General features: G+C 50.0%; 1 protein-coding gene across 3 annotated transcripts in view; it reads left to right on the top strand.

Moving 5' to 3' along the window:
- Positions 1–13251, top strand: part of DGKG (diacylglycerol kinase gamma) — a 153102-nt gene extending 139851 nt beyond the window's left edge. For 2 of the 3 annotated variants that reach the window (XM_037909618.2, XM_043522536.1), the window contains one exon: positions 1594–11015. In XM_037909618.2, the coding sequence (XP_037765546.1) occupies positions 1594–1692 (99 nt within the window). In that variant the 3' untranslated portion in view covers positions 1693–11015. Of the gene's footprint in view, positions 1–1593; positions 11016–11292 lie in introns of those variants that run through there. The other variant, XR_006283793.1, reaches the window with a different exon arrangement.
- The last annotated feature ends 3535 nt before the right edge of the window (positions 13252–16786 follow it).

Raw genomic sequence — 16786 nt, 5'->3', positions numbered from 1 at the left:
AAACCCCATTGGCTTCAGTGATCAAAATACTTTGGCGGATCTGGGCTTAGATGCCTAAGTCACTGCTGAAAATGGGACCTGGGCTCCTAAATCTCTTTGGTGCTTTTCACAATGCTCCCCATTATCAAGCTACTCAATACTCAGGTTTTGGACTCAGCTGACTTGATCCTGCCGTGGAAATGCTGCTAGACAGAATCCTGTGAGCCATTCACCCCCATCCAGATAACCCCTCCCTGGTCTAGCCAAGACTGTTCCATCGTGCTGTGGCCCCTGTGCCAGCAGCTTCACCCATAGCAATTCCACTTTTTCCTCAAAAACCTGTGTCAGGAACCACAGGTTCCCCTTCAAGAGCCATGTGATAGTGGGGTTAAAGGCCACGGGCACGGTTTTACTCTCGCATATGTCCAGTTTCAGTCTTTTACGCTGCTGTGCGGTAGAGAACGCTGGCAAAGTCTTGCTGTGGCTGGCGTTGGAAGAGCTGCCAACTGCATCTCCGCCTGTGGCATTGAAAACCAGCCACTTTGTTTAAGAGTAAAGTGATGCCTGTATTCTAGAGGAGCCAGATCAGGAAGAGTTTTGGTGCAAAGGGAGGCGCTGCTGGGTGGGGCACTAGCCTTCTAGAGCTTAGGCTTCTAATGTAACTTGGCCCATCCGTGGAAGTGTGTTTGGTGGATCCATCCTAGACATCATTGTTGACATCACAAAAGCCCACGGTCATTTGTCATGACTGGCAGTCTTTGCTGAGGAGACTAGAATAGCAAGGAAGCTTTATTTACTCCTTCTCATAACACACGAACTAGGGATCACCAAATGAAATTAATAGGCAGCAGGTTTAAAACAAACAAAAGGAAGTATTTTTTCACACAACACAAAGTCAACCTGTGGAACTACTTGCCAGAGGATGTTGTGTGAAGGCCAAGACTATAACAGGATTCAAAAAAGAACTAAATAAGTTCATGGAAGATAGGTCCATCAATGGGTATTAGCCAGGGTGGGCAGGGATGGTGTCCTAGCCTCTGTTTGTCAGAAGCTGGGAATGGGCGACAGGGGGTGGATCACTTGATGATTACCTGTTCTGTTCATTCCCTCTGGGGCACCTGGCATTGGCCACTCTTGGAAGACAGGATACTGGGCTATATAGACCTTTGGTCTGACCCAGTATGGCCATTCTTATGTTCTTAAGAATGATGTGGACCAGGGCAGAGATGAATGGACAGAGCTGTGTGTTGGAGAGAGGAATGCAAACCCATGCACCTCGTCCAGGCTTTCTGTCCCTCATAAAATGTCAAGTGAATTACAAGAGTTTGAGTCTTAGGAAGCCAGGAGCTGATTGGCTCCTGGTGCTACTGTTGCCCTCTGGTCAGCGTGGGTTAGGTGTCCAATCCAGAAATGAGCTGAGCCTGGCTCTTTAGCTCCAGCTGTAAAGGCTCCTCCTTGCAGCAGTGGAGGTCCCTGGTTCCATCCCTAGCATGCTGGCCAAGATGGATGCTATCATGTTCTCAGGGACCAGAGTCTCTTTCTGAGGGGAGTAGCCCCACTAACCCTTCTTTAAGGTGAGCCTTATTGATTTTTTTTTTATGTATTGATTTTTAGATAAAAATTACCCACAAAAGCCAAGTGCCAATGTTGCTGGGCGCTCCCCAGAAGAGCAGCTTCTTCTTCCTGAAGAGAAGGAACCGAACTCAAGATTAAACAAACAAAGAAATCAAGTCCAGAGGTGACAACGCTGCATCCCGCTGGCAACTGCTGCAAGGAAGGCCTGTGGAAAAGGACCCTTCATCTCTTGAGATTTCCTGACTTCTCGCTCTGCTTTGGAAACAGCAGACCCCGGGCAGTGGTTTGAACAGCAAGTGGAAAAGAGCAGCCAATGGTTCCATGTGAAATGAGGTGTGGTTTGAGTTTGTACACACACGTGCGTGCACACACACACACACACTACTGGCAGGCATCACCTGGATGGTTTGGAAAAAAAAAAAAGATTTTTCCTAGAACGTCTCAATTGCAGGAGTGAAAACAAACTCTCAGTGCCAGGGAAGGGTTTTGTCCCTGGTGAAGCCTTAGACTCTGTTGAGAAAATTTGTTATCCTCTGAAAATAGACCAGCACAGATGGCCTGGAATGGATGGAGTATAATATCTGGCCCAACACTGCAAATGAGAGTTGGTTTCTTTCTTTTTTATTTAAACACTTAACTCTCCACCTGTCCCCCAAAGTTGCCAGTGAAACAGGGACCTGGCAAGAAGCTGAGTGTCACTTATTTATTGTTTAATTCTGTCCGAGGATACTGGATGTTTCATTGCCCTGTCCCTGTGGTCACTAAATCCTCCACATTCTAACAGTTATTTGTCATCTTAGCTTCAGCAACACTGAGGAGAGGGGAGATGGTGCCTTTTCTCAAACTGTTCTAATTCATTGTTTCAAAGCGCTCCACCACTAGCTTTTTTTTTTTTGGGGGGGGGGGGGGGCGTGGGGGGTCAGGTTTAAACAGAAGCAAGTTTGTCATTCAGTTTCAAACCCATTTGGGTGCGAGCTATGTTCGGAGAGAGGGAGCCAGAAGGGACGGGGGAGGCCACACAAGGAGAGCCCATTCCTTGGATGCCAGAAACAAACTCAGGGTAAACAAGAGGAGACAACACTTGGAATGTATAACTGGTCAAACATGGGCCTTGCCAGGCTGCCAGCCTCCATGGAATCCTGAATCCAATGTTGGACCCCACCTGTGTGTTTTTTTATTTATCTATTTATTGAAAAGATTCTTTTCCTTTAAAAAGAATTTTGATAGGAATGAAACGTCCCAATTTTCCTTGGCAGTTCCAGTTAAGAGAGAGGCCCAAACTCTCCTTACAGGAGAGTATTACTCTTAATAGGGTTGCTTTAGCCCACTGAGAAATGGCCTGAGTTGAATTTTGGATGTGATGTGGCACTCAGCCTTCACTAATGCAGCAAAGGGCTTATGCTGAGTCATCACAATCTGTGGCAGTCTTGTGAATGGCTTGGGAAGAGGCGCTGGTCTGGGGATGAAATCAAAGTCAACCCAGTAGGAGCACTGCAGAGAGTTATTTGCTTTCTAAAGCACAACAGTGCAAGCAGGGTGGGGGGAAGAAAGGTAAAGAGTATACAGTGAAGGGAGACAAAAGCAACACAGCTTCAAATGTGATTGTAATACACAAGCTATTTGCTACTATGCTTTCCTGCCTAGGGGACCTGCATTCAGATTTGGCTTAGGTCGTATAAGTGTGATGGTCTCATCCTAGTTCCCATTGAATCTATGTCCTGAATATCAAACCCACCAACTTGATGGGTTGGCAGTTAGGCAGAGTGCTGTGTCAAGCTCTTCTGTGCCAGCTTTGGACTGGTGACAGCGCTTGCTTATACACACCAGCTATGTTCATCATAGGATCCTTTAATGCATTCCCAGGTACGGCTGAGGTTCATTTCACTAAGATGTTTTACACCCCATGCCACCAGTGGCTGAACAGTATAATACATCCATTACATCTCCCCCTTTAAGTTCTGTATTCCTCCCGTTTACAATATTTACGCTATCCTGCTGTCTTGGAAGTTCCGTATGGACCACTCTGTTAAGTGTCTCTGAATCCTACTGATTTTCTAATTGCATCACCCAAATGCATAACACCTTGGTCATCTGGCTGTCCAGTAGTTGCTGGCTGTGGTTGGTTTGGAATCCTTAAGACGTCTTCTTGTTCTGCACCTGCCATCTGTAGAGATTGCTCTGTTGATTGTTCTTTTGGAGGAACAAACTGTAGGTGTTGACGATTTCTGTTGAACTCTCTACTCTTGGTCTTGATCACATATAATCCGGGCACTGGATTTTTTCTTCATGTGAGCTGCAGTTGTCCATCCCATTCCTTCATCCAATTTGACATGAACACAGTCACCAGGTTCTAGACCCAACAGTTCTCTGAGTGATTTCTGTTGTAAAAGCTCTTATAGACTTTGTATCTGATTTGGCTACTCTCTGCACGTCTGGCCATTTTGCAGATAGATTCTTTTTCAACATTGCAGCAGTAGTTCTGAGTTGTCCTCCCATCAGGAGTTGTGCTGGACTCCATCCAGTAGCCGTTGTTGGTGTTGATCTGTAACCTCAGAAGAGCAAGGAATGGATCTTCCTGCTATAGGATTTTCTTGGCTGTCTGTACAGCTCTCTCAGCCTCTCCATTCACTTGTGGAAAACTTGGGCTGCTAGTAATATGATCAAAATCATATTTCATTCAGAATTACTTAAATGTATCTCCTTTCAAAAGTCCAACATCATCAAATCCTCTGAGTTCTTCAACCTTTCCCACTAGGCTCATCATGGTTGCCATGCTGTGCCTGAGAAGGCTGTTACACTCTGAATGCAAAGCTTTTGTCTTTATAAGTTGTTTCTATGGTGAACTGGCCCATACAATTCAGAATACCTCCAGGGCTAGTCAGAGCTGTGTCAGGTGACTTCAGCTCTGGGAGGGGTTGAAGGTGATTGTAAGTCTCTTCTGAGGTGACTATAACATCAGCTCCTGAGTCAATTTTAAAGTTAATAGTCTTGCCATGAATATTCAGTTTCACTCTCCAGGCAGGCTCTGTGTCCTCACAAGGGATAGATTCCCAGAAACAATGTCCCTTGATGGTCTGTCATACGAGTCAACTCCTTGACTGCTTTGGTGCAGCAAACAGCTGCAAAATGTCCATATTTCTTGCGTGTAGGACACCGTGTGCCTGTGGCTGGACATGCATCATCTCTTGGGATGTGACTTTTTCCACACCAAGCAGAAGCCCTGCACAGCTGCCCCTGAAAGTGCTTTTAGGAAGGAGAACAATTTGCCGTGGTCATCTCCCTACAAGAGCAACACCTGCAGGCGTGCCAACAACACCTCAAGTCCGACTGTGAGAAATGCAGCTGGTGGAACTAACAGTACCAGCCCAGATGACTTGATCTTCATCTATTGCTGGGTGGAGATTGTCAACCAGTGCAGCTAGCTCAGTCTCTGTACCAGACCAAAGCTGGTACCCAGCTTCTCATGGGCCACGGAGACCTGAGGGGTCTAGGTGCTGTGAGGGTGTCACTCTACAGGCTTGTCCAGGGGACTTTGACCATAAAAGGAAGATCAGACCCTGGACAAAAATGAACTAGATTGTCAGTGCCAAGCAGTGACTTCCTGAGCACAGGCCCGAGGCTGGCATCCTACCCCCTGCAGGGAGGCATTGACAACCTCTCTTAGCACAGGACTGGGCACTTCCCACTGGCCTTCTCTACCCACGAAGGGCATGGGTCCAATGCACAGGATGTAGCCCGAAGCCCTCTCAGCACCTGCAGGCCCTTGACAGCCCTCCAGGACACTGATCCACACAGAAAGACGGGTCAGTCTGAATGGAAGCACTTGACCAGGCTGAGACAGGGAGTGTTCACTGAGCTATCCCCAAACTATCCAAGAAGGCGGAGATTGAGGATGTGACATTGGAGGGGACGGAGCTGCGAGGAGGACTCTAGAGCAGAGCGTGGCTATGGGCACCAAGTGCTGTGTTTGGAAGCTCTACAGCGAGCTGATGGAGCATTGAGAGTCATGCTAACATGCGAAGAACTAATGCATATGTGGCTGGGCAGACTTCACTGGGCTGTGACCAGGAGCACGTAGATGGGAGTTCCCGAGAGAGTCCAGAGGAGAGAGGAATAACCAAATGTTTAGAACAGCAGGAAGCTAGGCTGGAATTGTTTTCTGGTCCTCTTCCAGGCATCAGGGGGCCCCAAGGAATCCTCTTCCTTCTTCCCCTACCCTGATCTCTTCTCCTCATCCCCAAGCCTAGGAGTGTGGCTGCAGCAGCTGATCTTCTGCTCCCTACCATGATCAGCACCATGCCTGGTCCTTGCTTGCTCTGCTTCCCCATGTGGCTACCCATTTTGCTGCATTGAGCAAGGACCCAGGGGCAGGACGGGCATCTAGCCACTGCTCAGCAGAGATCAAAGTAGCCCCTAGCAGCTGAAGGGCAACACTTCAGGGAGAAGCAGGTGGGAAAGCCTAATGGTAGTTCATTTCTCTCCCCATGTCATTTTTTCCTGGCCACAGGGCAGGGAACTCAGTCTGGAGACAGCAGCTCCACCACTTTTAGCAGTGTGACAGCAGGAAGGGGAGAATTAGCAGTGCAGATAGCTGTTGGTCATCATTAGGTTTCAGAGTCAATGTTCAATGAAGGCAGTTCACCCTTCTCCTAGGTACTCTGATACTACAGTGATGGCATAATGTAGATGAATAAATTAGTGTTTCGGTTTGCAGACAGTGTAAGTGGAAAATATTGAAGCATAGCATTAGCTGTCTAGAAAGAGACCTGGCAACTTGCTGACCTACACAGAGATCTAGGGCTGATACCTGGAGACCAGCTGATCATTGATTTTGTAGAAAGGGTCTGGGACTCACCATGCAAATTGTTGCCAGAAACCAGTCCAATGCATTAGCCAGGCTCCAGTCATGCAGATGGAGTCCAAGCAGACAGAGTGACGTGGAAGGTTTCCTATGATGTGGCATATTCTTCTCCCCTGAGCACTAAGGTGGAAGATAAAGCTGCTCTCCCCCTCAAGCTGATTAACAGTAAGCAAACTCCCGTTAATGTATTCGTGGGCTTATATGCTCCACGCACTGGAAAAGTCACCTCGTGGGAGAACAATCTAGGGGGTTAAACAGCTGGCATGGTTCTCACAGCAGCGCAGCTGTGAGTGAGTAATGCAGGGGGCAGTGCATGGCATTTACAACACCAGCGAGACACTATGTGGTAATGGGGAGAGAAGGAGCAAGGGAGACCAAATGGGAAAAACCAAAAACCACTCTTGGGTCCACAAGTGTCGCTGGAAGAGGCAGGGATGATTAAAGTAAGGAGGAGCCTATCGCTGAGCAGGCTACGAACAGGTAAGAGAATACATGGGAAATGGATGGACGGATAAGCATGACTGGTGATGCTTTTCCAAGGATGCTAAAAGAATTAGCTAATGAATTACTGAGTGAAGACCATTTAAAGTTCTGGGACAAAAACCATGCATATGGCACTCCTATGGCATCATGGAGCTCTCAACAGCAAGAATAAGGGCTTGTCACCACTGGAAATGCTGTAGGGCAGATGCTACATACACCAACGGAGAGGTTCTCCCAGTGCTGCCGCTGGTCCATCTCTCTGAGAGGTGGTAGCTAGGTCAAGGGAAGGATTCTTCCATCGGCCTACCGCTGTCTACGCCAGGGGTTAGGTTGGCATTTTTCACACCCCTGACAGACGTAGTTGAGTCAACCTTACCTTTTAGTGTAGATCAAGCTCATCTGGGTGGAAGATAGACCTTTCTCAGGGCCGGTCTGAGACTCTGGAATGAACAAAGGACCATCCAAATCTCACCACTTTCTGCTCCAAGTGCAAGCCACATTTTTTTGGCCTTGTTTTTCTAATAGGCCAAAGAACAGAGCAGCAGGTATAATTTAACACACACACACACACACACACACGCTTCTCCTTTGGGGAGAGGATGTGAGAGCAAACACCATGTGACAGCTGCGTAGTCAAGTCTCACTCCTGGAAGGCGCTCAGATACTCCAGTGATGAATACAATATAAAAGCCTATATAGAGCAGAAAAGTGTCATAAAGAACCAAGGAGGTACCACAGAATATGGAAGAAAAACAACTGAGGTATCAGACCTTCAAAAACAGGGCAATTCCCATCTAGAAATACAGCTAACTTCAAGCCTTACTAAAATAATAGAGCAAATATTAAGCTCTCAGTCCACGCCCCACACTAGTGACTCCAAGAATGGAATGATCCGCGCTCCCCCACTGAACTCTGGCATTCAGCCCCATCTGCCAGAACCTCCTTGCCCTCACCCCAAACATCTGCCCTGCTTGAGAGAACTCTTCTACTCGCCTTTCTTTCCATGACGTCCTGCTTTCCTTCAGCTGTCTCCTGCCATCCAGCCTGCCACTCTCCTCCACTACATGTGGGCTGCTAGCCCACAGCCTGCTCATCCTCTCACCATTCACAGGCCTTTCAATCCCCTGGCACCACACGCCAGCCCTCCTGCCCCTAGACACTCCATCACTCCCACCACGATCCTCATCTCTGCTGCCACAGGCAGACCGTAGACCTTTCCCTACGGCTATTCAACAGCAGGCAGGGATGAGAGGATTAAAGAGGAGAAATCTGTGAGAATCCAAACAACAAGATCCCTAAACACCAGCTCCAGGGCATAAGCCAGGCAAAAGAAACTCAACTGCTTTTCTTTGGAACATGGCACTGCAACAGTAGCGACTCTGAGAATACACTGGGTACTTGGGTATAGTAAGTATAGTGAGAATACACTGGGTACTTGGGCATTAGTAAAGCATCTGAGCCAGCATTCCTTGGAATCCGAATTGAAATAGTTCATTCGGATTGATTTGGATCTGAGCAGTGTTCCAGGCCTGAAACTGCCTGAGGGCTCCGAACAGCAGCTCGTATTAATGGCTATGTATCGAGTTTGGGGGAGACTTTCTGTGGGTCAGCTGTTTAGGTTTACTGAAAGGAGTTGTGTTGTAAACCCCAGAGAGGCTAGAGAAATGATCCAAAGGTCCCTAGATGGTTGGACATGTGGGCACGGAATGAAACAAGAAGGAAAAGTCAATTCAGTGAGGGATTCTTAGCCAGAGCTCTGTCCAAAGCAGCCAACTGCAAGGGTAATGTTGTGTGGGGAGAGGTCTTCAAATTATAGATGGGGGCGGAGAGGGGAAGATTATAAAAGGGCTAGTTTCATCCCTGGTGTAATTTTGATCACCTGGGTGGAGTGACACCAGGGATGAACCTAGTCCATTTTGCAGTCGGCATGCCACGAGAGCAGGGGTTGCACCAGAGCGTGGAAAGGGAGCAGGCCACTTCTATGTGAGGTGTTTCTTAAAATGCTACTGGGCACCTGTCTACACAGCGAAATGGAGAGAATGCCAAGAAGGACCCCACAATACTGAAAGGAGCTGGAAGGGTTAATTCAGGATAAGAGAATTAAATCTGTATCCCTGTGCCTTGGTCATGATGGAGAATGAAGGGGGCATGCAACACTCACCTAACATGACAGGTGAACCGCAAGGAGAGAGGGGAGTTGTTTAGGGTGATCTTTCTGTCTGTAATTTCTGCTGAGCCACAGGGACTGTATCATAATTCAGGAAAAACTTCTTCCTCATCCTGCCCCCATGGTGAGCGGAGAGAGAGAGGGCTGGGTCCAGCCCATTCTCCCCAGAACAAAGTTTGAGACTATTCTGCCTGCTTGGTCCTGTGAACAGCCTGGCGGGTGAACCAGAGACAAGAGCCACAGAGCAGTGCATACTAGGAATAAACTAGTTACTCAGAAGACCAGATTGATCCTTGGTGCAGAGAGCTTTTGTAATATAACCAGAGCGGGGCAGGAACCAACTTTCCTGTCCCCAAATATTTTTGAGAGTTTGAAATCCCGCCCCGCCCCCCGGCATCTTGTATGAGGATGAAAAGTCAAAATCTTGAATCTATTTCTGAATTGGAAAACTGGCAGTTCAGGTCACTCAAAACATTCTGTTTGAAAATTTAGAAATATTTCATTTCAATTTTGACCTTTTTTTCTTCTTCTTTTAAACCATTTGGGCAAATTAGCTTAAATTTAGAAAAAGTCATTTCCAATCGGAAAAAAAATGGAATTGTTCATTTGTTGAAATATTTCAATTTGACATTTTCAAAACTCCCCCCCCCCCCCCCCCCCGAGTTGGGAGAACCATCAAATCCGAGCCAGTTTTGTGAACTGTTCTGGATTCAGTGAATCAGTATTTTTCAATGGAAAAATTTTGTCCAAAAATTCTCAACCACCTCTAGCTAGAATCAAGGCAACATCCATATATGGTTGTTTTACCTAACATGGAAATGGTCTCTCAGGGTCTTGTCTGTGCTGCAATAAAAGACCCCCGGCACAGCCGCAGCTGACTCAGTCTCTCAGGGCTCTGATACTGAACATCTACACTGGCCACCAAGCTCAAGTTAGCTGACTGGGATGTGGGTTTTTTACTGCACTATAGACGTGGTCTCACTGAACATCAGTGGGAATTAGCACATACTTAAAGTTAAGCATGTTGCTAAACAACTGTGGCTTGGGATCTCAGGGCACTTACTTGGTCCCAACCCACTGCAGTTTACGATACACAGTTCTCAGAACTAAAACTTACGCCAGCCGCAGCCAGGAAAGGGGTGGTAACTACAGGTTCAAGCAAAGCGGGGTGTCATTTCTTTTAAAGAGAGGAAAGGAAGGAGGCTTGGCTATAGCTCTGGGTGGTTGATCATACACTTCATGTGAAAGGCTCTTCTGGGGAGAGCTTTTCCCCAGCTCTTCTGGGGAAAACTTGGACCATTGGGAGGAGGAGGCTGAATTAAATAGTCAGGAAGAAGAAGCTGGAGACCTAGGCTGAGATATCCAGAGGGGCCCAAGGAACCCAGTTCCCACTGAACGTCATTCCCATTAGGCCAGCCCCTTTTAATTCTAACCAATTCTCCAGAGCCCTAGGACAATCCAGCCACCTAAGGATTCTCCAGGGCTAACAGCTGTATTTGCCCCCTTCTTGACTCCAGGTGCAGTTGGGCTGGTTGGGAGAATCTGGTCCATAACACACATTCCAGAGCGTGCAGCTCTGAATATGGCGAGACCCTTTTAAATAATGGGGTTTAAGCATTTGCTAAGATGCAATTGCATGCACAGATTAATAGGAAAGTGTTCATGGAAAAACACTGTAAATATCTAATGCAACTTGATACAGGGGATTTTTGCTAAGCAACTCTCCGAGCAAGTGGAAAATCGCATCAGATTTTCCAAACATGCAGGCAAAAGGCTTTGTGAGCAGAGGAGAACGCTGATCAGCCCATCTTTGCTCCGTTGCATCTGTGTGCTCTGCTAGGCAGTGTGTAAATACATTTCCCTTTGATTGAAACAACGATATTTGTAAATTAGCGGCAGGTGAAAACATATTGTACTGACGCTGAAATAAAAATGTTAATTACCACAAAACATGAACAATATTTGTTCTCCAAATCCCATTCCAGATGGTATCATTTGTCAGACCCCTACTTGCTCCTCTAGAAATGTTAAAAAAAAGAACACACTAACTGTAAATGCTATTGGCAGGGGGAAAGGCCTTCTCTGTTTAATACATATGGTGAAAAACCATGAGATCACTGGGATTTATACAAGCAGATCTGGCACCCTTTCCTGCGAATTATCGTTGTACAGTGTGACTATGGTCAGAAAAGTGCCTATATAAAAATAGCACCTTTTTATTCAACAGACCTGCTTCCTGTACAAATTCAGATTCTGATCTGCTCCTATGCCTGGAAAAAATGAGTTTTTACTCCAGTTCTCCCAGCACAGCTCCGGGAGAGCGAGCTGGAAACTTTTGGCTCATGCAGTAACCCAGTGCCAGCTGCAGAATTTTGATGGCTAGTGATGATTCAGGAGCCCAGCTCGATCGCTCAGATCCCAGGCTGCGTCCGAGGGCCGGCAGGAAGACAAAGCATCTTTGTGAACTGATCCCATGCGCTCCAGAGTGCCACCGTGACCCAGTAAACACGGAGCCCCCCATGCTATCCGGAGAGGAGGGCCCAGTAGGGAAAAGTGCCCCCATTTCTTAGTGCCTGGGTGTCTCCGCCTGTTTTGTAGACGCCGCAAGGCAGATTGCAGGTGCATCGTGGGCACAGTGCTGCAGGGGGGTGAGTTCACAGCCGATATAAATAGCAGCAGTTCCATTGGCATAAGTGGTGGCTCATCCGCTTATAGCAGCTGAGAAGCTGGGGAGCGAGAAGGGAAATTCTGGGGAGGAGAAAAGCAGCAAGAGAGCAGAGCTAGTGCCTGCTTTTGGGGCGTCTGGAAAGCAGGCCTGAGAGAGCGTCCAGCCCAGGAAAGGTGTCCAGACTGAGCCCAGCTTCTGAGTTGCCTTTGCCTCTATGCACTTCCGGAGAGAACCAATAGTGCGGGGCTCGTCAAGGCCGCTCTGCTGCCACTGGAAAGCTCCTGTAGTTACGCACTCCCTGGGGCTCTGGGGAGCTGGCGAGGAAGCGGGGTAGCGCGTACGCCACCGCACACTCACACACCAGTCTCTTTGCTGGCGTGCAGGGCAGGCTCCCGGACACGGCCTCAGTGCATTGGGCTGGAGGCTCATGGGAAATTCCCTTCTCTTTCTCTTCTCCCCCAATATGCATCCACTTCCCACCTGGCTATGCTTCCCTGCCCACTGCTCGCCTCTCTGCGTCCTGGCTCCTCTCCCATCCATTTGGACTTCAGGGATTTCCCATGGAAAACAGGCTGGCTAGTAAAGCCAGCCCTTTCTGCTGCCTCCCGAGTCACTGCATGAGGAGGTATAAGCCCCTTTTGACTGTGTCCTGGTTAGGTCAGGGCAGTGCCCAGGGAGTGACTGTTGTCCAGGTTGCCAGGGTGTTACAAAACCTGCTGCATGCCCTGGCCAGCTGCCTATGACACCCACAGTGCTGCAGCATGGCATGCCAACCTCCAAAGCCAGCTTCTGCATGGCACGCCCAGTAAGCCTCTGTCGGGGCCAGAGATCGTTCTGCCAGCCCAATGGTATTTGAAGACACTTTGCTTACCCACTTCAGTGCTCTGAGTGCATTGCAGAAGGTTATGGCACAAGAAAGGCTGCACTCTGCTTAGCAAGGCTGCTGCCCAGTGCCCTGGGGTGTGGCCCAGCAGTTTCTGGTGAGGTGGTGAACAGGCATTGAACCCTGCCCAGCACTGACCAGTCACCCATGCTGGGTGGGATGGCCTCACAGGGCATCCCTTGGTCTTGTGGTAGGGGCTCCTCTGTCCCCACGGGAGTCACCTGCTGGGGGAGTAACCGCGCCATGCAAGTTGCCCCTTGCAACAGCCAAAAAGCCAGCCCTTGAGATAACTGAACCCTCCGATTTCCTTTTGTGCATAAACCCGCCCATTGTCCTGACTCCACAGGCTCCAGGACTGAAGTGAATTCCCCTAGCAGCAAACTAGCACTGCTTTGGGGGGCTCTTGATGCTGTCAACCAAGTGTGTAAACAGAACACATAGCCCCCCAACTGCACGGCCCCTGTTCCCCACTTCCCTGCGATCTGTTGAGCCCCCTTTTCCCTCCCCGCCCAGCCCCCGTCCTCCCACATGTGTGTCAGTGTGGCGCCCTGCATTGAATTGTAATGTAGCACATGTTTATCTGTGAATCCTGATTTATGTGGTTTTACAGCAAATAAAACGACTATGAAGCCGTGGCTGGGCCTGGAATGTGTCAGGTTGCGTTTACATTATTGCCTGTGGACTTCCCCGAGCATCACTCTGGAGGCTGACATGTCGGCGGGTGAGTCACCGAGAGCAGCCAGATGTCTGCTTTCTCCCTTTCCAAACCCATCAGCGCCCTCTCTGCTAGCAAAAGTGGGGCCGGTGTTTCTGCGCTGAAGCTGCCTTGACCACCTGGCATGGTGGCCAGGTCTGAGCCCCATCTCCAGTAGCTCTTATGCCGTGGCACCCTGGAGACAGCTACAGAGAAGCTGAAAAATAGGCACCTTCCATGTTCTCTTTGACACAGTCAAAAAGCAAGCACAAGGGTGAAAAGGAAGAGAACGAAGCTGGGAATGGTGAATTGGCCCTTGGAGCTTTTTCCCATTCAGCCCTTGCAAGACTGAGCATTTCTGATACCAATAATTCTCCCCAGCTGCCCACTGCAGGCACAGAGCTTGGTCCCTTTGTCCTTTCAGCCCCAGCCAGTGGGCAATGTCTCAGCCTAGAAGCCCAGAGCACTTTGCCGGGGAAAGGATGCAAAATTCACTTGTCTGCAAACAGAAGCCGCGACTGCCGTTGCGAGTGGCAGCTCACTCACTTCAGAGCCGCGAGTCGCCACGGGGCCAAAACCAGCTCTGCCCCTCATGGAGCTGAAGCTGTTCCTACTCCGATCCTCCACGGTTAGCGCCAGGGCTCGCAGGGTCACGGCTTCCGTGTTGGGATGCCATCCCTGGGCGCAGAACTGGGGCTACGACAGCCATTGAAATAATGGGAGTCAGGCTGACTCCCAAGCTTCCCAGCAGAAAAGTACTTCATCACCTTGCTTCATCATAACAAGTGATTTTCTTCCATGCAGCTGATGCGTGAGGAGGTTTAACTTGCTGGGAAGCGAGAAGGGGCTGTAACCAGCTGCTTGTGGCCAGGAGGAGACAAAACAGTTACACAACAGGAAACATTTCAAATCAGAGTCATTTTACATTACCCGCAGTTCAAAACCAGTTTGCAGGGTTTCCTTCAGGCTTTGCCAAAATGCTCCCCTCTGCCTCCCCTGTGCTTTGGTCTAGAAAATCACATTGGCCTGAACCGCAGCCCCCTGGCTCCCGGAACCTACGGTAGGGCTTTGCAATGGAAGCTGCCTCTGAAGAGGCTACAGTGTCTCCATAACTCAGTGAGCTTTGGCGAGTCCCACACATCCCTGCACCAGAGGGATTTTGCAGAATGAAACCAGTGGCCGGTCCAGTGTGGGGCTGGGAGATGCTGGGGCAGGTTGGGTTTCCCAAAGCTCTCAGAGCAGTGGTCTCCAAACTTTTTGGCTCACGCACCCCCAGGGTGAAGACCGAAAGGCCTGCCGCAGACGCACCGCCGGGGGGGAAAACCACCAGCCGTGGACATGCAGAGCTGCTGCCAAAGAAAAAAATGGCGGCGTGCCGTCTGGCGGTGCTCCTGCTGCCGCGCACCCCCTGGGATCGTCTCGCGCACCCCGGTTTGGAGACCACTGCCTTAGAGCACAGCCTGATTCACCGGGGCACATGACGGTTTTACACTGGGACAGCTGCACTGGTGTCCAGGCTGCAGCCGAGCCTGATTCTTCGCAGCCTTTTACGATGTAGAGTTCGAGGGGACTCTAAAGACAAGGCACTTCCCCTGTGTTTAAACCATCAGACTTTTCAGGGACAGCGCCATGTAAAGATCTGCTTCTAAGGGACTGAATCCTGCACCAATCAAAGCTTCCTATTTGAAAGTGATCAATGTCTTGTTTCTAGGGAACAAAGAAAGCAGCAGCAGGCGGGAAGTTGTGTGTTGCCAAAGCCAAGCTGATCTCTCAATGTGAAGCGTATATTGGGCTAAATTTAGACCCATTGATATTTTTTTTGAGGGGGTTCTAAATTTAGCCAAACTAGTTCTCCCCTCCCCCTAAGACTGAACTTGCAGAGATTTCCGTTCTCACAAAGGCACCGGGAAGCATCTTGCAGTCTCCTCCAGCAATCGTCCTCCTTAGAGCCACGCATGGTACAGCCCTGTATGTAGATCTCCCCCCTGCCATGTGGAAGAGAGACTCAGACCAATGGCAATGGCTACTGGCCCTGCCTCCATCGACCCCTTGCAGCTTTCGCTGTGGGGGCAGGGTACCGATTTCCTTCCCAGAGGTGTGACCATCAGAGGGGCCTTCAGAGACCTACCCCCCTTTTCACTGCTTCTCAGATAGCAGCAGCACTGCTTTGGCCAGCCAGCCACCCAACACCCCCCCCCACAAACAGCGTCCGGGGAGGGACCATTTCTCAGCCTGGGACAGGGAGCAAAGGGTCTGACGTCTTTCAGAAGGACTGGAAAGCAGGAAAGGGTTGTACATTGCTTGGCTTGGCCTCTTGTGCAGGGATGTAGCCACAGTTGAGCCTGTATGGGCCCCGGCTCTCCAAGGTGTAGCCAGTTAGCAAAGGGTGGGTTTGGACTCAGACAGCTAGCCCAGTGCTGCATTGTCCACACTGCTCGTTGTAGCCCCTAGCGCACTCCGAGCTAGCGCCAGCCTGGCATTGCCCGGCCATCGTAAGTTGCGGCCCACACGCGTTTCCACTCCTAGTGACGCCGCTGCTCCTGGTGATACTGTGCAGAACTCAGCTTCAGAGCCAGCCAACACCACCAGCCAGAGGGAGACCACAGAAGGGCCCCGTGGCTGGGCCTGCTGCAAAGGGTAACCCAGATCAGGGCACTGGGAAGAGGAGCGATCAGAGCAGGGCCAGGTGGGGAGCAAGGCCAGAGTGCGTCCAACAGTCAGGGAGGGCCAGTATCCCGCTGCAGCCATGCACTCTGCCCTATGGTGTATTCCCACTGTCAGCTGGGCAGCCTGGGTGCCTCCTACACCCACTGTTTGGAGGGTGCTTTCAAAGAACAGTCCATGCTAAGAGGGGCAGAAAAACAGCTCTCATTTACAGCATGGGGTATTCCCCAGATGCTGCGTTTGTGTGTGTGTGCACGAGAACATCTCTGTATGCGTGTGCTACGTGTGTGTGCGGGCCTGCGTGTGCAGGCACATGAATTTGCATGTGTGCCCTCAGGGGATACACAAGAGGAGTGCAGTTCCCATTCTGAACCAGTTGCAATGTTTTGTAGCGAGTGCTGCAGGGACCTGCCCCATTCCTGACACTAGCGAAAAAGCCCCAGGCCTTGTCCCTGAGATGCTCGCGGAGGCTCACTGAAGGAGGCTGAGGGCAGAGAAGGAGGCTGAGGGCAGGTGGGCCAGGGCAGAGGCTTGGGAGCCAGAAAGAACAGAGGGGAGGGCAGGTGGCCAAGGCCTGCTGCCTGGCCAGTGTGAGTAGGTCACTGGGCTGTATGGGACAAGAGTGCCCAGCTGCATGCCTGCCCTCGGGAGTGGGAGGGGCACAGCAATGGAGGGGGGGCCTGCAAAGCTGGGGGACCTGCTCATCCAAGAGCAAGGATCCGGCGATGGGAGGTTTCCTAGAGTTTAGGGCCAGAAGGTGCAGTGATACTCAGACTGAGACTCAGGAGCCGAGAGTGGCTCTTTAACGTCTC

Source organism: Chelonia mydas, chromosome 9 (assembly GCF_015237465.2).
Source record: "Chelonia mydas isolate rCheMyd1 chromosome 9, rCheMyd1.pri.v2, whole genome shotgun sequence".
NCBI classification, from domain to species: Eukaryota; Metazoa; Chordata; order Testudines; family Cheloniidae; genus Chelonia; species Chelonia mydas.
The sequence above is the reverse complement of the archived record's forward strand: the minus strand, read 5'-3'. Positions and strand labels throughout refer to the sequence as shown.